At 41.1% G+C, this 26,349-nt stretch overlaps 2 protein-coding genes across 7 annotated transcripts in view; one reads left to right on the top strand and one right to left on the bottom strand.

Moving 5' to 3' along the window:
• Positions 1-1,474: 1,474 nt before the first annotated feature.
• RCBTB1 (RCC1 and BTB domain containing protein 1) lies at positions 1,475-22,458 on the top strand. 6 transcript variants are annotated; one of them, XM_003203358.4, is made up of 12 exons: positions 1,475-1,620; positions 5,495-5,645; positions 6,067-6,217; positions 6,699-6,865; positions 9,303-9,461; positions 10,452-10,559; positions 11,091-11,233; positions 14,148-14,338; positions 16,820-16,946; positions 17,426-17,577; positions 18,356-18,486; positions 21,509-22,458. In XM_003203358.4, the coding sequence occupies exons 2-12, from the start codon at positions 5,502-5,504 to the stop codon at positions 21,647-21,649; spliced, it is 1,614 nt and encodes a 537-aa protein (XP_003203406.1). In that variant the 5' UTR covers positions 1,475-1,620; positions 5,495-5,501; the 3' UTR covers positions 21,650-22,458. The 6 variants fall into 6 exon arrangements, 5 of the variants coding, with proteins under 5 accessions (XP_003203406.1, XP_010727105.1, XP_010727103.1 ...); XM_010728803.2 differs by lacking the exon at positions 1,475-1,620 and adding an exon at positions 1,627-1,855; XM_010728801.3 differs by lacking the exon at positions 1,475-1,620 and adding an exon at positions 1,885-2,001.
• Positions 22,459-23,116: 658 nt separating this feature from the next.
• LOC100550682 (histone-lysine N-methyltransferase SETDB2) overlaps positions 23,117-26,349 on the bottom strand; it is a 40,578-nt gene continuing 37,345 nt past the window's right edge. Inside the window, 3 exon segments of the mRNA XM_010728795.3 lie at positions 23,117-24,333; positions 25,472-25,543; positions 26,191-26,313. Coding sequence (XP_010727097.2) covers positions 24,194-24,333; positions 25,472-25,543; positions 26,191-26,313 — 335 coding nt within the window. The 3' untranslated portion in view covers positions 23,117-24,193.

Here is a 26,349-nt window from a genome sequence, read left to right as displayed (position 1 = left end):
TATAGAGCACTTTTATCTGTTTCAGTCCATTGTAAAGCTCAGGCACTGTATAAACCAACTGCAATTACCCTGAGGCATTTAAGGACTTGCTGCACGTGTTAATAATTAGTGATAACATCAAGAAACCTAAACCCACGTGAATAAAAAAACTCTACTGGATGCTGTGTACCAGTACTTGCTTCAAAAAAATGGGTTTTCTATATGATAAGCAGATCTTTTTCTACAGTTCTAAATAGGATCAGAGTTCTGTTTACGTAGCCTCACCTTCTCACCATCTCCTAGCAATGTCAGGAAAGGCAGCTATCCTCAACAGATTATTTGTTTGTGGGGACAAAAAGATGAGCAGAAAAGAGACACGTGTAGGCACTGCTGTTTCTGTAGCAAAAGGAAAATTGTCAGTGTGTTTGGGTATTCTGTAGCAATCCCCCTTCTGGCTCTTTTAGAACTTTCCACTAAGGCTTGACTACACTTTTCCACATATCTTATTTATGCTTTGACCTTGCAGCTCGATGCTGCACAAGCTACCCAGCAGTGTCTTCCCAAGGCCAGCGGCAGCAGTCACAGCAGCATAGCATGCAGGAACTTGGCAGGGAACATCTTTCTACCCCTGGCCTCCTGCTGTGCCTTCTCTGCCTCGTATTCCAGGGCAGAATTTCTTCAGCACCGCTGATTCCTTCCCGTAGCAACCCTTCTGGATTTGACTCCTTCGTTGCTGAAATTATGATTACTTTTTAATGTATTCTTTCTTGTAAGCTGGCCATCCCCAAACACAGGCTGATGCTTCTTGCAGGCCCTGCCCTGCTGCTCCATGGCTCCCATCAGTCAGCTCCATCACAGGGTGGTGACGCACTGGAACAGGTTGCCCAAGGAGGTTGTGGATGCCCCATCCCTGGAGGCATTCAAGGCCAGGCTGGATGTGGCTCTGGGCAGCCTGGTCTGGTGCTTGGTGACCCTGCACATAGCAGGGGGGTTGAAATGAGATGATCATTGTGGTCCTTTTCAACCCAGGCCATTCTATGATTCTATGATTCTGTCTGCTGTCACAAGCCCCCACTGCTCCGTGACCCTGAGCACGGCCAGGAAAATAAGGAAACCTGAAGCAGTAGCAACCATTTCCTGGTAAGAGCCTCGTCAAACAACAGCAGCTCTCTTGGGAGAACAGCTCTGCACTCTTCCCTTTCCTGCATCCTCCCCCACAGCTGTGTCCCGTCCTTGAGCTGCAGCTATAAACACACAGCTGTAAAGACAGAAAACGTCAGTGCTGAGCTAAAGCGGAGCGTGAACGCTGACTAAAAGCCCCCGAAAACCTCCAACCCCGCCCCAACAGCTCGCTGTCCCTCACAGCGTCGGGAAGGAAAACCAGACGGAGGTCACGTGTTCCACCCCTTGGAAGCAAAGCACCAATAGGCGACGGTGACGACGGTCACATGACGGCAGGCGCGAACAGTCAAGCGGAAGGGGGGAGGGTAAGGGGGCGTGTCACGTGACGTGTCGCCCTCCGTCCTCCTCTGGTCGCCGTCACGTGCGCGGTGCCGCCGCAACGGTCTTAACGGTCGTAACGGGCGCGGTGCGTGGAGGTGCTTCGGAGGGAGCAGCTCCGGAGGATGCGGCAGCGGCCGGGTGAGGAGCGTGAGGCGTTCTGCGGCCCGGCCGGCTCTTCCCACCCGCCTCTCTTCCGTCAGAGCGCTGTGAGGCTGCGGCTGTCACACAACGCTGCCCGGCGCCCCGCGAGCGTCTTCCTGGTTTTCTTAGGGTTTTTGTGTCTTCGCGTTCAGGACCTTCTGCTCATCCTTCCCTTTGTTGCCCGTTTCCTCAAGGCACAGGTCGAGCATGCTGGAAGAGTGAGGCTCTGAAGGTTGTTTTCCTCGCTGGTCTCTGTATCAGTAATCAGTCTCTTTTAGGTCTCGAGTCTCTTGTTTGGTAATCTGTAATGCTTTTTTTTAAATGGAGGCAGTTGGAGTGGTCTCTTTGGGAAAGCATCCTGCAGGCTGCTGACAGGAGGTAAGGTGGGCTCTCTGGGTTGGAGCTTAGGCTGTGTGAGAGAGCCTTTGGGGCAGAGAGGTGCTTAGAAAAGCAGCTTTTGGGAGGGAGAACTAGTCTTTGCAGCCTTACTCCGTGGGGCCTTGGGGCATTCTTATTTCTTGTATGCATCTTGCTGGAATATAGATGGGTTTTCCAGGGTGTCTTGTCTAGAGTGAATGGTTTCAGTGAGTTATGCTAATGACTCAGCTTCTTATTGAAAATAAAAAGGAAAATGCATGTTGTGACTGGGGCTGTAGCCTTGTTATGGTGGTTGAGCTGACACGGTCATTCTAGTAAGGGTTTCTCTGTGTGGTTAAAATGGCTTTGTGTTCAATGGTGTCTATGTACATGCTGGTTTTTGCTTGCATCTCTTTTAGCCAGCTACTGAACCAGGAGGACTGCTTGCCAGATTTTAGTCTTTTCCTGCACTGCTCTTAAAAAGGCATCCAAAAATAAGTCATCTGCACGCAGAGGTTTGAGCATATTGTCACAGGCATCCTGTCTTATATAAGGTCTGAGGAAGGTAATGAGTTATGACATGTGATTTCAGGGATGTGACATTCTCTTTGCCACCAAAAAAAGATGTCGCAATAAAGTCACTTAGTTTGCGTGTCTTGTCGGTGTCAGTAGCATGCATTGTTTCCCTCTTCTCAGCACTGAAACTTGAGATTAAAAACCAAACCAAAGGAGAGAAGGTGCTGGGAAGATCACCCTCCTGTCTAGGAAACCACTGTGTCTAGGGTTTGGCTGTTCTTTGATTGAGGAGTACTTAAAAGAGGATCAAGTTTGCCAATTGTTTCTTTTTTCTGAAACTGGATATTCCAGGTTTTGTATTCTCACTGCTGGTTGATTTCCCAGTAGGGGAAGTGAAGGCCTCAGCCTGCTGTTTTTCTGTGCAGGAATAAGAATAAGCTGCAGTGTTGGAGCCTGAGGAAAAAGTGACACAAACACACAACTGTTCTCAGATAATCTTTACAGGGGGATAATCTCTGAAGAGTTAACTACAGTTTTTTGTTCTGTTGACAAAGGGTACTGTTTTCCCAGTAGGATATTGTATTATTGTTCTGTCTGGCATGGGTTTGTTCAGCTGAACTGTAAACTCCATAAAATTTTATCTAAAAGCATTTTAAACAATTCTGTAAGCGTTGTTTTCTGGGGCTTTGTCGTTTTGTTTTGTTTTTGTTAGACAGGGATTCACGTATGCATGCTGTGTATCGCTCAGAATCAGCCTGCTCGTTGTTTCTGTAGAAAGCAGGCTAGGGAGATGTTGAATGCATAGGCAGCAGTTCAGTACAGAATATTTAAAGCGCTTCTATCTCTGAAAGCACGGGGCTTGTCTTGTTGTGAACAGCTCTAGGAATTTTTTTTCCCCTAATGCTGATGGTGCCTTTGAGTTTTGTTTCTTTTCAGCACAGTATGAGGCCAGTTTGGTTTCCTTTTTGACAAGTCATCCTTTCTTGCTTATTTTTGGCATCCCTGAAATTTAAACAATCATCTTTGTTTCCATTCCTGTTTGGCTGCTGATACTGTTGGATAATCTCAAAGATGTCAAAGTAGTTAGAAGAGGCATGGCTGATATAAGCCCCTCTCCTGGTTGGTTCTGCAGTGTCGGAATACTAACATGGCATAAAGCAGCATGGTTGGTGTGTTGTTGTTTATCATGGGGTCACGAGGCAGAAATAAAGACAGTTAAGAGGAGTGGGACGCAGTGTTTTGCAAAGCGATATCTACCAGAGCACCAAGTTTAAGATTATGCCTTTTGTACTTACAAGGATTTCATAGAAACATGGAATGGCTTGGGTTGGAAGGGACCCCGAGGATCATCGCGTTCCAACCCGCCTGCCACAAGCAGGGCCACCAACCCCCAGATCTGGTACTAGACTAGGATTTCTCATATTCTTTTCTTAGAAACATAGGCATTAAATGTAGATATTGATGTATACATGACAGGTATTTCTGGGAACTGCTGCTGTGTTGCATACAGAATCTAAGCAATGGTTTGTTAGCTGATCTATGGAGACTTAAATTCCAGTACGTTCGCTACTGCGTTGCGCTTAAGAACTTCCCATTAAGGTGCAGGTTTTGAGAGGTGTGTATTGTAGTGGGGTCCAGGCCTCTGCGATTATCAGCACGAGTAAACTTAGCTCTTTGCTCATGTTGTACAGGAAGGTGAGTGAAGGACGCTGTATCCCTCTGTGCCACTGCTTGCAGTGACATGTCTGAGGTCTTCTGGATCAGCCTTTCATTGCAAGATGTGCCCAGAAGAAACTCTGCATGTGCCTCTTGCTCCTCATATTCAGCTAGCTCTGGGGCTGAAATGAATTCTGGGTTGTCATTGGAGAGAGCCTGGTATGCAACGCATATGTAGCGTAGTCTCTTGGTAGTGTCCAAGGACTCTTACTGGAAAGCTAGGAAAGTGGCTAAGGTTGTTAGGGAATCTGTCTTTAGGTGTGGGGAAAAATAATGCCTATGCCTAAGTTGGGCATTTCTGTGGGAAATGGCAGATAAATAGTTAAGAAAAAATCTTTTTCATGGCAAGTTTGCGTTAAGTAGGGTAAATTAAGTAGGTGAAGTCAAGAATGGACTGAGTTGGAACTTGGTCTTCTCAAAAGAGCTGAGACTTTTTTTTTTTTTAACAGTTTTTAAACATTCTGCATTGCAGCGTTCACTGCTGGTCTTAAATAGCACTTCTTCTGAAACTTTGCCTTGCAAACTTTGCCTCACAGTTTTGAGAACCAAGCATCAGAAGCTAGAGTATCTGAAGCAAATAAAGGAGAGAACTAGGTATCAAGGAATTCCATGGAACTCTCCAATGAAAGCTTTTTGGATCTCATGAGACTTGCTGATGACTGTGGGAATGAATCATAGATGGACAGTGGCAGAATTCTTCCAGGTGTAAGCAATGGTATAATTTTTATGGGCAGGATTAAAGGCCTAAATGAGCTCTGTAGGTTTTGTTGGCTGGCAGCTTTGTTCTTAGACTGGTGCTATTATCCTTGGGAAACTGGGAAGAAGCAGCATAGTGTAAGGACATATTATATACGTGTGTATTCACTGACAGGTAGCATCTGTTATCCAGGCAGCTGTTTCCAGCTTGTTTCCAACTAAGAAATGATGACAATTTCACTTAATCAGCTTTTCCTCCCATATGTTTCACTATTTAACTATACAAACCAGCAAGTTTGTCTTGTGGAATGGTGGCTGTTTAGTAGTACTGGATACAGCTTGCTTATATACCCTGTTGAGTAAAGACCACTCTTCTAGTGTCCTACCCCACTCATTTGCTGTCTGTTCACCTTAATACATAGAAATATAATTAAATACTTCCTATAGGACAGAATGTTATACTCTCATATAACATTAGCACATATTTTTTCTCATTTAAAGGAAATGATTTTACTACCTGTTGATAAAAGGATAAAATACACCTTGAGATAAGATTTTAATTCTGCCATTGTCATCTCGCTTGCAGTAAGTTCATGAGACACAGTAACATCATGGTGGATGTGGGAAAGTGGCCAATATTTACCTTGCTGTCACCTCAAGAAATAGCATCTATTCGGAAAGCGTGTGTGTTCGGTACATCAGCCAATGAAGCCATATACACGACACACAATGATGAGGTAAGGCTTTACTACAGTGGAGCAGATTTTGCATACCTGGTAGATTGATTTCTTTTCTTCTTCCACATCTTATAGAACTTGTAGGACTGAGTTCCCGGAAATAGAGCTGTAGCTGAGAGAATATGCTTTTACATGACAATCCTGTCTTCCACTTTTGTGATTGTATACTTTTTATAGTGCAGTTCCTGCAAATGAGAAGCCTAGCTTCCTAACCTACACGGGTCTGAAGCATTCAGTTTCATTAGTTAACTTCCTGAGTGCCCCAGTGCTGACATTCGAGTTCAACTTCTGTGAGTGAAGTCTTTGACTCTCAAAAGTCCACGGCAGAGCTCTGCCCTGGCTTCATGAAGACCTGGATATCACCAAATCTGTGTACACCTCAGTGTAAGTCACTTGAAATCAGTCTTCCTCTGTTTTTCAGGTGTTTGTTTTTGGACTGAATTGCAGCAATTGTTTGGGAACTGGAGATAGTCAGAGCACAATAGTACCAAAGAAATTAGAAGCCTTGTGTGGGAAGAAGATTTCCAGTCTCAGTTATGGAAGTGGACCACACGTTCTACTTTGCACCGAAGGTAGGAAACGAATGTTAAATATAGAAGAATAAGTTACAGATTTAAGTTCTGCTTATATTTAACAAGAGTGGATTAGAGGACAGTTGTATGAATCTGTTAATTGGATGCTAATGCATTATTATGTGTATGCTAGAGGGTCTTCATTGATCTTAAGTGGAACCAAATATATTCAGTAATACGTTTCCCTTGCATCTCTAGTACATGGTAACTGCAGAGTTTTATGATATCAGTTGTGGCTTACTTGGTTTTACCTGTGTGCTTTCACCTATTCCCACTGTAATCTAGAGGTCGTACCATGTTATATCCAGTGGTTGTACACAACATGCATAATCTGTCAGCATCCAAAGGATTGTTGTACTAGTTTCAGTACTTTTTAATCTCTTTGTACTGTCTTGTTGGCACTTCTCCACTCCTTTAAAATTCTATCTTCATTTCCTCAGAATTTGTGGTAGTTTTATCATATTCTTAAATATTTTTGCAGATGGAGAAGTGTATGCTTGGGGACATAATGGCTACAGCCAGCTTGGGAATGGTGCGACCAATCAGGGCGTTACTCCTGTTCAAGTCTGCACAAATCTGTTACTGAAGAAAGTGATTGAAGTAGCTTGTGGCTCTCATCATTCCATGGCGTTATCGTTTGATGGGGATGTAAGTTGAAACCTGTTCAAATCTCTTAATTCCTTCTTGAAGTGGGTGGTGTAGGTGACCTTGTAGTCTGCAGTGGTTACAACTCAACCTTTTCTTTTGCTGCCTCTACCTAAGGTGTCCTTTACTTCAGAGCAGGCTTGAAAATAGCTTCCCCACTACTTCCTGCCTTTCCACCCCACACTCTCCCCCAAAGAGAAGAAATAATAGGGTAATAAATGTTTGTGTTATGTTTGTTGTCAGTTTCACAAGGAGGACACCAGACAGCTATACCGCTTACGGAGGGAAGAATCTTTGTGATGTGCAAAACTGGAGACTATTTGCTTTGCAATTCTGATATTAAAGGTGTTTGTTGAGTTGGCACTAGTCAGCCTTCAGTCTGCTTCTTGCAGTCTTCGTGATTTCCACTGTTCTTATGGAAAGAATGTTGCTTTGTACATCTCTGCACGCTTGTGTGTGTAGCTGCTGAGCGAGCATTTGGTTTACATGCCAAGTCTGCTTTATGCTATTTGTTTTTGTGGCTTGAGGCTATGTGTCACAGGAAACATGTCCAATTATTCTCCATTTAGTCAGATTTGACCAGTGTGAATGTGATTGGAACTGCATTTTACTGCATGGAAGAAAGCTCGAGTCAGCTCTGCTTAAAAAGAAACAAAACCACAAAAAGCACAAACCTTTCTAGCGATGAAAATGGAAACTGCAGCTCTTTCCATCCCAGTAATCTGAGCACGTCTGAGTTATGGTTAATTATGGAGTCATAATGCTGCAGTTAATACAGAGGAGCTGAGGGTAGGAAAGAGACTGAGTTAATTTAAGTGGAATGCATTATATCTCTGAAAGGAGAGCCTGTGCTTAGAAAAGATCGTTGTGCTGTCATATTTGCTTGGATTAAATGATAAAATTTGATCTGTAATTCTCTTCCATGTGGAAAGGCAATAGTATTCATGTGTTAGCTTAACTGTTGGTGTCAGCTACTGTGTGGTAGCTGCCTGGGGTGACTGTGCTGTCTTTTGTAATAAACAGAACGTGTTTGAAATCTCAGTGGAAGAGGGGAAACTTCTTTGTATTTCCCATGGAGCTGATGTTTGCATCTGGCTAGCCATTGTGGCTAGTTAATGTACTATAAATACATTCCTAGTGTTCCTTGCTGTAGCTTAGTCTATTTGTGCTCTGAGGTTTTATCTGTTTCAGAGTCAATTAAATTGAAATCAATGAAATATTTTAAGTGGAGTTCTAGTTACAGAAGGACTTGGCTGCAGGAAGCCTTATGGCTTGATCTGAAGTTTTCAGAGAGGCATTGGAGTTGGAAGTAACTCATGGAAATACTTGGAATAATTGATTTGTACTGTTGGTTCAGTGTGAGTTTAATGCATTGCACATAAAAATTGTGCAGAGATTTCTGTTAGATCAAAATATTCAGTAGGAATCAAAGATCCAAAAAATACAAGTAACAAAAAGCAAAAGATTAATGCTGAGTTTTCTCGGCAAATTAGCCATGATGGATGAGTTGTGAGTTTTTGTTGCTTTGTTTTGTTGCTGTTGTTACTGATGTCTGACTCTTGGCTTGGTGAACTTGCTCTATTCCAGGTTAACTGGCACCTTAGGATGTGCAGATTTGACATAAGGTATCTCTGTCAGCATGCAGGTGGTTAGCATCTCTATAGTGAGTATTTCCAAGAGGACGAACTTGTGAACTGTCTGGTTTATCAGAGAGCTATCAAAAATAGTTCTATGCCAAGGGTGTAACTTCAGTAATAAATACTGAACTGAATGTCTGAAGCTGTAAGTATTTTTATAGCAAACTACTCTCCTGTCTTTTGGATTTTCACGTGAAAGAAAACTTTTCTAATATATGTATATTTGCCATTATATATATATATATATATATGGCAAATTTGGAACTGTCAGAAGTGCTGCTTTTTGTTAATGCCACTGTGTAACAAGGTTATGTTACTTGGACAGGTGATCTGATAAAACCAGCTGCCTTGACAACTCCTGGAAGAGTGAAGAAGAGGAATGATTGTCTGGCTATAACCTAGGTTATTGTTCTCTCAAGAGTACTGAACAGGGGGGACTTCTGTGTGTCTGGGAATCAAATCACTTTCACTTGAATTCATGTTTTTCCGACATTGTGAAAGCATGAAATCCATTCATTCTGTTCTTCTGATCTAACTTCTGCTTTAGGTAGAAGTACATTCCTTGTGCTGCCTGAAGTCAAATGCTCTGATTCTGTAGTAAAGAGCTGGAGAAGTGCTATGTTCTTATTTGTGATGTCAATTCTGTTGTTGTTTATTAACTGAAAACAGATGAAAATTATCTTAAGCATTTTAGCTAATTAAATAGGTTGGTTTACCTGATCCTGGCTATAGTAAGATTATTATTTATTACTGTTATTAAGTCTTAAACTACAATTTTCTGTGTTTTTTTTTTATATGGACAGCTGTATGCTTGGGGCTATAACAACTGTGGTCAGGTTGGATCAGGATCTACAGCAAACCAGCCAACTCCTCGGAGAGTTTCAAACTGTTTGCAGGATAAAATGGTAGTTGGCATTGCTTGTGGTCAGACCTCCTCCATGGCTGTAGTGAACAACGGTGAGGTAAGCACTGCTGTGTTCATTCACCCTGTCAGTTACCCTGTCTTATGAGATTGAGGTCTGAGCATGGAATAAGCGCCGATACAAAGTGCTCAAGTTATAAATGGTCAAGTGTGATGTCTTCATGTAGATGTTCCATCTTATGGCAAAAACTGCCTTGAATTATGCCTTCATCCAGTCTGCATCTGCAGGAATGTGAACAGTTGTATTCAATATTTTCATCATTTCAGTAGCTTCTTGAACACGTGTCTTGATTAGACTTTTAAAAACATGCACAATTAAATGGTTAATCTTAGTGCAGAAAGACAGAGAATGATCCTAGTTCTTGAATGTATTGCTGAACTACCAGCTCCCCCCCAAAAAAACCATACAAAAAACAAAGGAAGAATTTGAACTTTTCCCTAACATTGTGCAACAGTCCCATTTCAAATAAGAAATTTACAATACTAACTTGCCTCTAAGTTTGAACTGCAACTTCAAATTTACTGTGTCTCACTGTGTAACGCTTTCTTGTGACAGGAGGGGCTGCAAAGGTCCTTGAGGTTGAGATGAGCTTCCTTCATCTGTCCACCATAACAAAACTAAGGCAAAATTTGAGCTAAGCTGGGGGCTTCATCTTAAATGAATCCATTAGATTAATCAAGAGGAAAGTATAGGAAAAGGAAATAGGAAAGTCAATTAAATCTATTAAAACTTGCAGTAAACTAAAATGTGTCATTATAAAAGTCTTAGTATTTCAAAGAGATGTATTTTTGAACACAATAAAAGTGTCTTTAAGATGTAATACAGGACTGAAAAGCTGAATACAGTCAGCTGTACAGTGTATTTAGTATCTGTCATCCTTCCCTGCGTTCCTTTTGAAACAGTGTACAGATATCTTTTAATAAGATATCCTTTTTGGACTTGTGCTTGATATTAAATCTGAGGAAACTAAGAATGTATATTCTGCATTTCTAGGAGGCAGGCTTACTGCTGTTTTCCTTTTGCCTTTAGGTTTATGGCTGGGGTTACAATGGTAATGGTCAGCTGGGTCTTGGAAACAATGGCAACCAACTAACGCCGTGCAGAGTGGCAGCATTACATGGTGTGTGTATACTCCAGGTATGTCTAATGTAGAAATAAGGAATGCATTCATGTTTCTAGCATCTGTTAAAACTGGATCTTTAGAGTCTTATTGCTGCTTCTGGATTTCACAGCTCTAATGCTGAATTTCTTTGGTTCCTACAAATTGCATTAGGCATATAAAAAGGGGTAGTCACTCCATAGAGTGCTTGCTTTTGTAAGTGTGAATGCTTTACGTTTGGCTAGTGTAGCTGAGTAAATTATGTTAAAGATAAAAGTGATATCGTTGTTACAAAGCTGTATGAGTGAACTGCACTGGGCAAATACAAAAAGGGAAACAAGGCAACGAATACGTTCCAATTAGATTCTATGCTGATATTCTAATTAGCCCTTCTAATGTGTTTTGTGCTAGCTTTAAGTACTGAGAAATAACACCTTTCATTAGATTGAAGATGGGTAGATAAAGGAATGCCTGAGGTGTTTAACATCAGTTAGACTAAGGTAATGTGTGTGGTAATTTTGTTCTTGTTTCTTTTTGTTTAGTAATAATGCTTATACATTTACTTACAGATTGCCTGTGGCTATGCACACACTCTAGCACTAACAGATGAGGGTTTGCTCTATGCCTGGGGAGCTAACACTTATGGGCAGCTGGGAACTGGCAATAAAAGTAACCAGCTAAGCCCGCTGCAGATCATGATGGAAAAAGAAAGGTAATCTTTCTGAAGCCGTTTCTGTGTTGATATATTTGGGCATGTGTTAGGTGGTCTCTAGTATTGGAAGCATGTGCATTTGGGGTTTCTATTCTATTTCTGTTGCCAATGTTGAAAGCATGGTAACTCTTTCTATGGACTGAATGCTTTTTGCTCTCTCTAAAGATTATTGAAAGTAAACATTTTATACTTTCCCAATGCTGAAAAAGAATGACCAATTGTTTGGCTTTTCTAAATGTGGTTCCTTTGATTAAAAAAAAAAATTAGAGCTATGAAATCAATGAGCCAAACTTTTAAGCTGCGCCGAGGCCTACGTTAAAGGGGAGGGGATGCAGGCAGAAAGGAGTGACAAATGAGGGAAAATCAATTTTCTGAAAGAGCCTCTGAACAATGGTCAACTATGGAAACAGAACTCAATTTACAAGCTTGCTAGAGCTGTGGCTAAGTGCTCCTGCTTTTATCAGTGGTACCATTTAGCAATTTCTCAGATTTGTAAAGGATTGACCTTTGTCAGCACTCCTTCAGCACTCTTAGAATATTTGGGATGTAAGCCTTACAGCTCTTCTGCTGTTCACTTACAAACATGGACCTCACTCCCTTTCTCTGGACTCGTGTATATACCTGAAGATAGTCTTAATTTAGTTTGGAAACATTCTGGTCTATAACCCTTAACTTGTGTTATCTCTCATGTTATAATCTCCTTTTAACAAGGGAATACTCATGGCTGACTTTCTTTTCCTCCATTTGCATTGGAGTGTAAAATATAGCTGAGGAAGATGTCTGAACAATCATTCTAAGAAGTCATTCCCATTTTTTTTTTTTTTCCTGTTTCTCACACTTTTCATTAAATGAAAAAGTGCACAGTGCTGGGATTATTTAAGGGCTTTAAAAACTTTGGAGGAGGGTTGGAATAAGGATAGAAGCCAACGCAGCAGAAACCACTGAGGTGAGGCTGGCTTGTCTGTGAAGGAACTGGTGTAGTGAAGCAAAGTGAAATATCTCACTTGGAGCTGTTAGAGCGAGTCCAGGGAAGCTACAAGGATGATCAGAGACTAGAGCACCTCTCTGCTGAAGAGAGGTTGAGGGGAGGGAAAAAGAAGCCAGTAAATATTCAAGTTCTCTCTGGAATCTAAAGAAGAGCCAAGTCACTTGAACTCACTCATCTTGCTTGACTTGACTCCCTTGGAAACAGTACTTTAAGTGGGTGAGCTGTCATTTCCCATGAAGCATATTAATGCTTCTCCTGATCCTTTCATGTATATAACTCTTCTGTTACTTGCACATAAAGTTGCTGACAGTTCCTTGGATGGCATTTTATGTTATTTTAAAGAATTTTGCCCATATAGTTTGTAAGGATCCTTTAGACTGAAGCTTGTGTTAGCTTGGAGACAGTTTTGAAGATATAGTAGTTGAATTTTTGTAAGTATGCACTTACCATGTTGTACCATACGTTTACTACAAATGTATTGTTTTATACTAAGCAAGCATATCACCTATTACCAGTACATATACTGAAAGTTATTTCAGATCTTGGTCTTTAATGTTGAAAGAATTTTGTACCTAAAATGTATATGGCCTAAAAAGCTGACTTATCAAGAATATTGTTCTGTAAAGGAATAAACACTTGTAGATGCATGCTTTTAGACTGTTTGTTATACATTTATTTGTCTCAGTTGGTCTGTGTTGGATTTTTTTTTTCTTTCTTTCTTTTTAAAACAAGAAAAGCACAGAAACATAAAGTTCTCGGATGCATTTTTAACATGGGAGGAAAGCCAGGAAAGCATAGCTTTCAGCTTTGAGCTGAACCCTAGGACTTCCCCTGATATTTGTTTGTTGTTTGAACAGACATGCTGAAAATATCCTTGGCAGTCCTTTTAATGGAAGTGTGTTTCTTCTTGGATATCTAAATAGCAAGATGGGGATTCTGCAGGCAACGGGAGGAACAACACAGATGTGTGCATCAGTAGCACACTTAAGACTTTACTTAAAAGGCAGTGATAGCTCTTTAAGAATGGGGAGTTAAGTGTGTATTCACTTTCAACAGACGATGCTTCATTTGAGCAGGAACTTGTTCCAAACTGAGTTTCAGCATTAAGGGAAGGAAATTAGGGTGGTGAGGCATTGGTACAGGTTGTCTGGATGTGGTGGATGCTCCATCTCTGCAGACACCCAAGGTCAGGCAGGAGGGGCTCTGAGCACTTGATGGAGCTGTAGGTGTCCCTATTCATTGTAGGGCAGTTGGACCAGATGGCCTTTAAGGGTCCCTTCCAACTCAAATGATTCTGTAATTCTATGAAAATAACAGCAAAATAGGAAGCCAGAAACACAGGCAGTAGGTCAGATCTCTGTTTACGTAAGGGAGGTGGGAGGTGAGGATTAAAAGAGGGACAGAAGTGTTTCTTGAAGGAAAAGCTTATTGAAAAATACATAGGATCTTAATTTGAGAGAATTTTCATGTCTGCTTTGAAAGTTCTGTAAAGTGCTCTATAATATGATAGTAATATTATAACTTCCTGGACTGTTCACTGTCTGTAGGTTTGCAAGTTCCATAAGCATTTATCATTGAGAATAAGTATCTGGTGTGCATTGCTTTTAAAGGTGAGGGTGGGAAATACTGTTTTTCTTCATCTCCTTTCTGATTATGGAAGAGATGGAGAAACATCCAATAAAACTGACAGCATCAAAGCAATGTCTGATTACAATAAAATCTACAAGTAATCTGAAAACATCAGTGGAGCTCTTAAATAATTATCCGCTCAGGCAGGATCATTCTGGTGCAGGGCAAAGAAATGCAGGAATATCAGTACATATCTTACTCAGCTTTTATTTTGGTGCAGCGCTTAGAAGGTCACTCAGTTCCATACCTTGAAGTATCTTACAAGGTCATATCTTACAAGGTTTCTTCTGTTTGCAGGGTTGTGGAGATTGCAGCCTGCCACTCTGCTCACACTTCGGCTGCCAAGACGCAGAGCGGCCAGGTGTACATGTGGGGCCAGTGCCGCGGCCAGTCTGTGGTCCTTCCCCACCTCACTCACTTTGCCTGCACTGATGATGTGTTTGCTTGCTTTGCTACCCCTGCTGTTATGTGGCGTCTTCTCTCAGTAGGTGAGAACAAACTCTGAGATGGCAGCTGGTGCTCGAAAAGCCAAATGGTGTTGATTGAAATCTTCTTAGGAAATTTGGTTCTGTGTTATAACCTCTGTGCACGCCTGTGGTTATTACTGCAGTTACCACTTCTTTTGGTTCAGGATGGTTCTTGCTTTAAGGAGAACTCTCGATTTAAAACTAGTTCTCTGTAGGGGGTGGTGGTGGTGTTTCTTTATTTCTCTTCCATCCTTCTACTGAAGGGAACAGTCTACTTCAGCCAAGGATCCAGAATGGGGTTAACAAGATTGTTTGCCAATAAACATCCAGAAAGAGCCCCGTTTACACTGTGAAAATTGTGCATTTTGTATGTTTGAGCTTCAGCTCGGGACAGGGAATGGCTCCTGGATCAGTAAGCATTACTTATCTCTCTTAAAACTCTCTCTACTCAGAAGATTGCTCCTGACTTTTGTCTCTAATGACTTTGAATTGTATGCATTGTCTTTAGCTTTTCCTCCTTCATATTTACTCTTCTGGCGTGAATGGAAAGAGCAAATCTCTTACGTTTCATGCTAGGAAAGCAAGAGTAATCTTTTCTCCAGACTTGTACTTCTACCTTTGCACATCACACATTATATTTTTCTTATCTGTAGACAGCCCTGTAAATGTTTAAAAGTCCCTCTCCCAACCTGGCTTCTCCACAATAACTTCTCATTTAGCACATTTTTGCATTTTCAGTGGTCTGAATAACAGCATCTCATCTATAGAGGAAACTAAACAAGCTTACCAGAGACAGAAGATCAGCTCGGGTTGATCAATCTCTGGGCAAATCCGAGTCTTGTTTTATCCCACTTCCTCACTCTAATCCTATGAACTATTGTTACTCTTGCCCTTTGCAGAGGTCTGGTGGTTGTCCTGAACTGTTGCCTTTTCCTGGCAGTGAAGGCTCTAAATGGCACCTTCCTAGTTTCAGTAACTTAAATTTTCAATTTTTATGAAGTATTTCCAGATTGAGTATGAAAGGTATTTAGATATTTTTTCTGTATTTTAATTCTTAACCTAATATTCCCAATTACTTAATATTCACATCAAAACCAGTAATTTTCTGAGCATTTTTAATCTCCATCCTGCATATATGTTTCCTTCTCCGCCTGTTTTATTCATATAGGCTCTGGAAACTTTTTTCTTTTCTCAGCTTTTTCTTAGTGAGAGCTAACTATGCATAAAGATTATGTTCTACTTCCAGTTGTGATGGTTCTGCCAAAGAAATCAGTCAGTCACTCAGGATTGGCTGTACTGAAGTTCAAATCTGCAGCCTTTTTGAGGAATGGACTTAAGGTATTTGGGGTGAAAGTCCATCATCAGTATAAACTAAGCTGGTGACCTAGGAAAAAATCACATGAGCAAATGAATGGGTATTGGAGTGTGGTTTATTTAGCCCCAGTGAGATGTCAGCTCTGTGTATGATCCATGCAGAGTAAACTACAAGAGTTTGGGTTTTTTTTGTGGCAGAAATATAACAAACTACTGTAATAGATGTTATACTTCATATATATATACTGTTACACATTTAAACTGTCCCTAATTATGAAAACTAGTTAGCATGTGGATGATCTACACACAGTCCTGTGGAGACAAACTGCATCTTTTTGCAATGGAAGCATTTTTCTCCTTTCTTCTGTTTTCTCCTTCTTTGTACTTCTGAGATACTTAAAATAATGGGTTGAAGTTGGGTTATCTAAAAATTTAGAGTTCTTGCTTTACTCAGTCTTAGCCAGCTTGTGCTGCATATGTTGCTAAGATTTCTAGGGGTACAAAACAGGACCTCTCTGAGGTCACTGCAGTAGACCTTAGTATTAAGAACTGTAAAGAGCTGTGATCTCACAGCCTTAATCCCCTTCCAAAGCTCTCTATCCTTTAAAGTAGATACCATATTCTCAGTACAGTCTCCCTTCTTGCAGCAGATCTCGTGTTGTCATAACTGACCAATAAACTGAGTATAACAACATCAACAATAGTTGATATTAGTGAGCTCTGGCAAAGACTCAAGCAACCTGCAGGCTGTTGCTGTACACAATGTCTCTAGTGAGTTGTAGGTGGTGCAGGTTGGCCATAGATGAGTTTGCTGGCTGGTCTGTCTTGGTGTAATCCAGGTATGAATGCAGAGCAGAGCTGACCCAGCACTATTGCTAAGGTGCCAGAAGACTGCCAGTTTTACTGCTCATCTGTGCATGGAGAATGAGAAAGGAAGTTCTCCAGGTACTGGAGAATCTTGGTGCTGGGTAATGAGCTGGAATGGGGACTGCTGACCATTGCTGTGTGCACCTTGTGGAGCAGTCCTTGCTCCAGAAAGGCGTAATAGATTCATTCATTTGAGCCCTGCTACTGACCTATTTTCCTTGATATTCAGTTACTTCAGTGGCTAGCTTTAATTACAGTGATGTATGTGTTCTGTATAAGGTGCTTACACATGCTTTCTTTGTTTAAAAATTGTTTCTGCAGAGCAAGAAGATTTCTTAACAGTAGCAGAGTCTTTGAAGAAGGAATTTGACAGCCCAGAAACCTCAGACCTAAAGTTCCGAGTGGATGGAAAGTACATCCATGTTCATAAAGCTGTTCTAAAAATCAGGTAGTAGTTGTATTTCACAGCTGTTTAAACAAGAAAACCTTTTAGTGTTGCCTCTAAGGGGAGGGGGGAAATAGGAGGGGGTGACACCTTAAATCTGCAGTATATACTATCTGTATATCTATAATCACTTTAAATGAAATGATTGTAGAAGACATTGAATCAAAACTCTGCCTTAAAACAGTCCATACTCATAGTTTTCATTAAGTCTATTTGTTGTTACCAGAAAAATATATTTTGTTAAGCTAGTCTGATTGCAGTGTATACTGAAATGTTTCTGTAGCATAGGTTGAATTGGTTTTGTCTCGATGCATAACAATGTACACCTTATTAGGAAACAAAATCTGGACCATTGACTGATAAGGTACAGTAACATATATGTAACTGTTGTAGAGGGCACCAAATATATACTTCAGAGAGGCTGGAATGTTTTATTCATTTGTTCATACAGTAGTGTTCCAGATGGTGTCTTTGTCTCTTAGGTGTGAACACTTCAGAACCATGTTTCAGTCCTACTGGAATGAGGATATGAAGGAAGTGATAGAAGTAGACCAGTTTTCTTACCCTGTGTATCGTGCCTTTCTCGAGTACTTGTATACAGACAGTGTGGACCTTCCTCCTGAAGATGCAATAGGTATTGTTGTGGTCCAGTTCTGTTAGACAGCAGCATCCAGAGAAACTGAGAAAGGGCACGAAGAAGAAATGTATTAATATAGGCTTCTAGTCCTAGGATGCATTTTTCTCTGGTGATTGCTTCTGCTGCCTTTAAACAACCACCGTAGCAAATTTGCTACAGCAGAAGTAATGCATGAAATACTTGCACACCTTACTGAATGTAACACAGATAATACAAAAGGATTTGTCTAGATGTAATAATGGAAACTTGGGTAGCAAAGCTAAGAACAAACTGTGATTCAAGCCTAGATTTTTACAGTGGTACACTTATGTTGTGCTGGTTTTGCAACAGCTCTGCTATCAAGCATTTAGGTATGTGAATCAGTGGGACAGCTCACCTATTTATTGAGATTAGTAGGATTGTAGCATGTGGATAATAAAAGGCCTTTTTTCCTATCTGATGGTAAAATACTCTTAGAGTATGACCTATTTGCAAGAAGTGTGTTATAGCCATATGGCACTGCAGACAGAATGCAGATGCAGCCTGCACCACGGGAGAGTAAATTTATAGAATCAGAACGGCCTGGGTTGTAAAGGACCACAATGATCATCTTGTTTCACCCCCTGCTATGTGCAGGGTTGCCAACCACCAGACCAGGCTGCCCAGAGCCACATCCAGCCGGGCCTTGAATGCCTCCAGGGATGGGGCATCCACAACCTCCTTGGGCAACATTGGGAAATTGTTGAAAGGGCAGAAATAATTGCATGTGACTAATATGATGGCATTTTAATTGCAGGGCTTTTGGACTTGGCTACTTCATACTGTGAAAATAGACTGAAAAAACTGTGTCAGCACATTATCAAGAGAGGGATTACTGTGGAAAATGCATTTTCATTGCTATCTGCTGCTGTCAGATATGATGCAGAGGTAAACTTCCAAAGTTCAGTCTCTTAAATAGGTGGCTCCTTTCTGACCTAAACTGTGGAGGAAAGCAGTCAGTCGTGTTTTCATATAAGCTAGCTCTAAGTGCCAGATAGCACTATCTGCCACTTCCAGGATTTGAGAATGTTGCCTTTGGAATTAAGAGCTTCATTGCAAATATTGTTTTTATATATTTTTTTTTTGGATATGACTTGGCGGAGAGGAGGGGTGCAGGGAAGGTGAACTTATACACAGGTATCTAAAGATGACAGAAGTTGCAGGTAGAGAATTGGTATCTGTCAGTGTTTGCACTGCTTAGCTCATGGTGAAAGTCTAGAACACTACGTCAGTTTTCCTGAATTATTATTTCTGTGGAGGGAAAAAAGCCATAAAAAAAGAGAAGGTAAAGACTAGCTCTCAAACAAGGGAGAGGCTTGAAAACAAAGCAAAAATTACATTATGGAAAGAAACTCTTATAAGCCTCAAGTTATCCATCTTGTAAGGTTGTGGGTTACACGTGATATCATGTGGTGGTAGGATCTGAGTGATTTATTTTCTGAATTACTTTAACTATAGTCAAATGCACTTTCTTTAAATTATGCTTATGAAATGGCAAGATTACAGCTGCTTTATGAACCTAATTAATTTTGAAGACTGAGGAACAGCATGTGAAAAAGGAGGAAGGCCAGTAAAACATCCTGCAGAATGATTGCATTAGTAGATCACTGGCACGCAGCTTTGTCATGTAATCAGGAAGTATCCCTGGGCTTTCTTCAGTCCTTTGTGCTCAAAATAGGATCCGTGCATCATATTTGCAGTTTAGTTTGTTTTTTAACCTGCTATTTATAAAGAATTGGTTCTCAGTAAGTGAATTCTGTGCTTTTTCTTGCACTTGATAGCTGTCAGTAGGCATGAAGTGCCCTAACGCAGCTACTTCAAAGACTTACTTCAGAGCCTTGTGGTGCATTGCTAGTTTGATGTACCTTAGTACATCTTAGGGCTGCCTTCCAGTCTGAATTATGGCTTCAGCTCTGTGGTGATTAAAGATTGTGTCAGTGCAAGTCATGGAAAACAGGAAGCTTTCTGTACTTCAGCCTTAGAAGGTTGGTTGTGGAATGGGTGCTCAGAGTGATTGATTCTGCCTGTAAGGGGAAGCTGGAAGTAAAGTGAAAGCTGGTCCAAACGCTACATCAAGGAGATAACAGGCAATACTGAAGGACTGCCTTGTTTGCTTAAAACAATAATTAAAGATGTATAGTAACAGTAGATCAGAGTTTGAAATTGCTTGGGTGAGGTAGTTCATTCAAGGGTCTGCGTGTCTGGAAGACAGCAGGTAAAAGGACTTCATTAATCTAAAATACTTTTAGGACATGAAACTCCCCTATGCTTTTGGGACTGAGTGACTGGATGAAGTGGCTAGAACTAGTTCAGGTCTTCCTTCTAGTTGTAAGGTTAAAACTAATCATTGGATGTACTTGTGGCTTTTTTCACTTAAATCTGTATTAAATACAGCTTGCTGGGAGTGCATCCATTCACAAAAGAAATTCAGACTTTTTGATACAGAGTTTTGAATTTTCTGAAGTTTCTTAATAGTGAAAGAATACTGTTTGTTGTACACTTTATTGCATTGACTTGGTTTATTAATTTTTAATAAAGCAGTGCAAAATACTGTGATGTGTATGATGTAATTTTGTTTGAAATGCTGGTTAATTCTGTTCTTAAAAAAAAAACAAACAAAAACAACCAAGCCTCAGTGTTCAGTTCTAATAAGCTTGTCTTTTTTCATTGCACAAATGCCATACAAGTCAAGATCTGCAGCTTCAGAAAGCCTGGTGCTAGGCCAGGACACATTTCTGTATTACTGTTGTGTCAAGAACTCGCTGGCACACAGTTGCTCTAGTTGTCACTATTGACCTTAAGTGAAAATCTGAATAATAACCAGTCTGTCATACCCATAGTGGCTTAAAGAGCTGTGCACACTTGCTGTGCCTTGCTGCAGCACTCAGTCTGCTGAGCTAAGGAGGAGGGGTGTGTTCTCATGTAGAAAGCACAGTTCCATAAGTTGGTGAAGCACTGAAGGACATGGAACAGAATGGGGAGCTGCTGTTCTGGAAGGGCTGTGGCATATTCCTTACAGCAGCTTTGCTCTGCACCACAAGGAATTGATTTCCTTCCTCCTCAAAGGAGAGCTGGAAACTAACAGTCTGAGTGGGAAACATTCTGTGGTCAGCATCACATTGTCAATTGCTGTCTTTTGTTTTTTTAGACATCCTTTCTCTCTGACATCACCTGGGTGCAATGGGAGGCTTTTCAAATCCTTAAATGGAAGGCTCTTCCAAGTAGTCTCAAATATCCAGAGCAAACTTTCTGCAAGAAATGCTGTATTGTGCCACAGTGCATCTTTTTATTTTTATTTGGGTCATCTGTGAAACACTGTGTAACCTGGGTCTGTTTCTAATGAGCACAAGGTCTTCTGCCTAAACTCTGCTTTAATGTTGTCTGGTATACAGTTGCATTGAGCCTGGTGATGTGCAGCTTGAAGGCTTTATACAGTTAAGCAGGAAGTTGAGCAGCCTTACACATCACATAGATCTGAGTTCATATTATGGAATGAAAGAGCTGAATTGTCTTCATCCACAATCTTGGTTATGTTTTGCTATCCCAGCAATTCCTGTTGTTTGTATTGGGTTTTAACAGGTGTCAGTAAACGTAAATGAGACAGTTCATATGAGGAGAGTTTAAAAGATACAAAAAAAACCAGCTATTCTGAGGAATGTGACTGCAGCTGTATAGGGAAAACCAAACTATGGCTGTTTTGTCCCCATAGCTGTGTTAGTGAGGGTAGAATCATTTTCTGCCATGTTCATGTAGGGATGCTGGGAGGAGGGAGGAAAAGGTTGAAAGGTGCTGGATTAGTTTGTCTGGTTCTCTGCAGAAATAAAGCTTAGAAAGGCATTTGTGCCCTACTGAATGTAAGCTTCTGTAATGGAAGAAAGATAACGAGACTTTCTTTTTTTTTTCTCTTTAGGACTTGGAGGATTTCTGCTTTAAATTCTGTGTTAACCACTTGACCGAAGTGACACAAACTACAGCATTTTGGCAAATGGACGGTCCCCTGCTGAAGGAATTCATTGCTAAAGCCAGTAAATGTGGAGCCTTTAAGAACTGAATTGAGGCTGTAAGTGACGGGCGTCTGTAGGATGCTTTGCAGATGTCACAGGTTGGTGTAACCACGCGAGTAGAAGCGTTACCTGGTGTCTTGCAGCAGAAGCTGTGCAAAGCCACAGCAAAATGTTCTCTGTGCTCACGATTGAACTGCTGTAGAACTATCAAGCAGTGTACTTGCATTTAGCAGATCTGGATGGAGGAACTAGCACCACAGCTCCTCACAAAGGAAAGAGTAAAGACTGCAGCATCCAAGAGACACCGGGTGATGTTAAGGACTTTTAGACTAGGAAATCCTGTTTCTAGCATTGCCTGTTAATATTTTAAACTTACTGTTCAAGGGCTCAGAGCCCCTGAATGAAGTCACTTAAATCATTAGCTCTCTGGCTGTAAAGAGCCAAAGGGCATGGATATCTTTTATTGCAGTTGCATGATGTGAATGAAATTGCAGGTTGCTGTGTGCAATTAACAAGCGTATTCGGTGCTTAGAGAAGTGTGCAGAAACAATGCATCCTCAAAGCTTGCAGAAGTAACTGACAAAAGTAACTCAGCAGAGAGGGGCTGCTAGCAGATCTAGTTAGAAGCCAAATTCTATATTTGGGTATAACTCAGTTGTAATGTATACTTTCTGTAATCTGCTTAAGTAATATTTATGAGAGTTAATGGGAAGATTTCCCACTTTGACTTCAGTTAATTGGTTCCCCTGATGGAAAAAGAATACGCTGTTCTGAAAGCATTTGTTTCATTTTTTTTTTTTCCATTAAGTATTGTATAAATTTAAACTACATGCAATAAAATTCTCTTTTTAAATAACTCTTTACAAGCAAACTTCTTGGAAGAAAACATCAAGCTTTGTGTTATGTGTTACACCTAAGTTGATTTATTAAAAAAACAGAAAAAAAAACAACCAAAAAACCTCACAGACAATGTGTTGCTGAATCTTACTGACCTGACTGTGCTTGACGTGTACCTGTGACCTCCATTTCAGAAAGCTTGAAGCTTGTCTGTAGGTACCAGCACAGTACCTGGTGATTGTGGTCCATGTTGCTGATGAGTCCAGATGGGAAACACTGATGCTGTAACTTCACAGTGGCCATGTGCCACCTACTGTTTGTACTGTGTGCAATAAGGATGTTACTCTGCTGTCTCCAGATAAAGGGTCGAAAAGTTTAAATTTGAAGTTTAGATTGACTTTTTGGGGTAAACCTTTGCTCAGTGTTGCAGAGCCAATGATTTCACAGTGTTGTAGAGACCAGGGATCCTCTACAGTATGAAGAGGAAGAGTTCAGTGTAGGATTGTGTGGAAAAAAAACACTTCCATGTATGTCAAAAGCAGTGTTAATGCACAGCTTGTTCTAGACTGCAAACTATAAACTAATCTTGACTAAAGGTCCAGCTTGGTGAGAGGGGAGAAACAGTGTAGGGCTGGCCTCATCAGTAATTCAGATCTTTGCAGTAAGGAAGGAAAAAGAATTAGCCTGAGTTGAATGAGCTTTACTTCTTTCCACTGATGGTGTATTTTGATCTTGCTTTCCTAGTAACTCATAATAGATAATTCTTTCTCCGTGTTAACGCGTTGAAGGGTGTTGCCTTGGTTTTAGGAGGCTGCAGGCTGGCCCTGGAGCCTCTTGTGCCATTCTGTAGTGTGAGAGCCATGCTCTTCAGTGCTGCTTTTGCTTGCTGCTGAGATGCACAGTGTTGGTAAACCCAAGGGGGTGACAGCCTGCCCCCTCCTAGGCCACAGCCCATGCAACACTGGGGCTTCTGAGCATCACTAAAGACAGCTTTTTTAAAAACACTTTATTTTCATTAACTTAACCTTTTATAGTTAATGCTTTTCTGTATTCAAACCATTTTAATATAATAGCTCTTAAGATAAAACAGAGGGAAATTGCATCCTTTGTAAAGAAAGAAAGAAAGGAAGAAGACAGTCCCATTGTCTGATCCATCCTATACTATACACATTGATCAGAGTGTAGTACCTCACCACTTCTGGTCTGCCTGCAGCCATCACTCTACCACTGCTGCTACAGCAGAACTAATATTTTAGGCAGTCAATCAAGAAACACTTGAAAATCCTCCAGCTTACAAGTCAGAAGACTTCTCTCGGTGCAAGTCCTGCTAGTTGATCTTCTTTGGAAAGCCAGAGCAGCACTGTGGTCCTTTAAAACAATGCTGTGTAGATGCAGACAGGGAAGTGGCCACTTCACACAGGCAGAAGAGGCTGCTGCAATTAAAGTGACTTGAAAAAGCTTTCTATGGCAGCAAAGACAGTCCCTTGTCTTTGAAGGAAAAAGTCCTGGGGGAGGGTTTTACTTTAAAAAAAAACCTACAGCTGATGTATAATACAATTATCCACAATAAAATTTGAAGAGTAATAACTTCAAGTTACTGCAACAGTGAGGTATAAAAATGAGTAAAAACATCCAGTCTTTGCTTGTGGCACTAGCCTGGGGGAAAGGAAATCACATACTGACCAGATGTGCTCTATCTGGTTGCTATCATCAAAAGATGTGGAGTATTGACAACGTCACCGGCAGCCGTGGGGTTACTCAGACACTGTACTGGATGTACTGGCAGTACTCTCTTGGGAGGGGAGAGAAACTTCTTTTAACTCCTGCAGTAGCTCAATCTGGTTATCCAGTCTTTTCCTGCTTTTCAGCAATTCTTGAATTTTTTCCTCAGTCCCTATTAGAGAAAAGAAAGGGATAAAAGCTTTTATTCATTTATGTTTAGATACAACAGTCATTAATGTATATTTAATGTGTTATACATTAACAGGCAGGTTGCAGAGGCCTCTACTGCTCAGATTTACCTAGTGACACCACTGCCTTTAGAGTGCTGCACTTTCTGTGACCCCTCATCTCTGCTTTTCTTTACTGTCAGCCATCACATTTGGCACACATCCATTTGATTAAGGTTTGGAATCAGCTTTGATATGAGTTCTCATTACTGACGTGGAAATGAAAAGTAGTTTGGATGGTATCAGAACAGAAGAGGGCGACTGACGAAGATCTGAGCTGCAGAAGTAGCAGACCACTGTGGTTCTTTTCAACCCAGGCCATGGTATGATTCTATAAATAATATAGTGCAATATGCAGCTGAGAAAGAAGCAAGTGTAACTTGGGATGATGAGCAGAGATGTGTCTAACTAACTGCCCTCAGATGAGGCAGTGTTAGAACCTTGCATTGAGGTAACTGCAGCACCAGGTCTACTGATTCAGGAAGCAACAGCTTTTATTCAGTGGCAACACTCCATTTTAGGGCCTGTTCTCTATAATTGTTTTGGCAATGACTTCAATACAGGGCTTGAAGGTACACTAAGTACTAAGGAGTACTAAGGTTGTCTACTAAGTTTTATGCTTGGAAAAAAATAAAAATAAAATGCTGAGAAGTAGTACTAGGTCCTCCTGACCTGCTAAGGGTAGGGAAATTGACATGTTTAGAGTTAAAAATAGACTGGGGGCTGAGGCTGGACAATGACAGGGCCTGAGGGAACAGCACAGAGACATGTCAGGGCAGGGGCAGCTGGGGGTTAGGGACAGGGTGTGCACCTGATGGTGCTGGGCATGGAACAGCCTGCCCAGGGCAGAGGGCACAGCCCTGAGCTGCTGGACTTCAAGAAGTGTTTGGACAGCGCTCTCAGATACCTGGTTGAATGTTGGGTGGTGCTGTGTGGAGCCAGGAGTTGAACTCGATGATCCTTGTAGGTCCCTTTGAACCCAGTATGCTCTAGATTCTATAATTTTAACAAAACTCCCAGAAGAATAGCCTTTGTACTAAAACCATACCGTGTGCTGCCACGCAGACAGCATAATTCACTTACCTGAATGAATATTTGTCAGTATGTTTTCAAACAGTCCGCAGTCAAAGAGCGATATTACCGTCTCCTCATACTCTGCAGGAAATGATAATATCACAGAGGAAAGGTTTACAGAGGCCTTGGGTTCATGTAGTATCTAACATTAGATGCAGCACAAATTAATTAATTAATGATTTACATTTATATAGGAATTACTTGCATTACAGCAATTGCTTGAGGTTTTAAGAAAAGCCAAGAAAACACTCCATAGCACATCTAATTCTGGACAACACTTATGGGACACGGCTATCACTGCCTTAACGACCATGCCAGAATTATGCTTCAGTTTCCCAATTGAGGCATTTTGTGTTTATTTCAATGGACACCTGCAGAGTTTGCAGGACCATCAGGAGGTTCTCTCCTGGACTGCTCTCTTCTTCACTATGTGGGAGAGGAACACAGCTGGCCTTCCCCAGCTGTACTACCAAAGCTCTTGTCAACGAATACAACAATTTAAAAGTCAGAAAGCCTACCAGAGCACACTGAGTTTGCAGCAACTCCCCTCTATGCCAAAAAAACCAAAACACAACACCTCTGTCCACCTGTTACCCAACTGCAGAAACATGACAGAAGCCAGCTGCCAAGTACTAGCAATGGCCCCGTGTCAATGTTCTGAGGACTCAAGTGCTTGGCAGTCGGATCAACATTTCTGCTGTGAGAACAGTCACCGCAGACCTCCATACCTGTCTCTGAAGTGTTGTCATCCATCAGCTTTTCCTGTGCCAAGTGAAGGGTGTCCAACATTTCTTCAAATATGTCATCCAGAAGCCCAGCTTGTTTGCATTTCCTGAGAAAGTCGATTCGGACTGTTAAAACACAAACACAAGCACTCGTAAACATAA

This window comes from Meleagris gallopavo, chromosome 1, assembly GCF_000146605.3.
Source record: "Meleagris gallopavo isolate NT-WF06-2002-E0010 breed Aviagen turkey brand Nicholas breeding stock chromosome 1, Turkey_5.1, whole genome shotgun sequence".
Lineage (NCBI taxonomy): Eukaryota > Metazoa > Chordata > Aves > Galliformes > Phasianidae > Meleagris > Meleagris gallopavo.
This window is presented reverse-complemented; position numbering and strand designations above follow the sequence as displayed.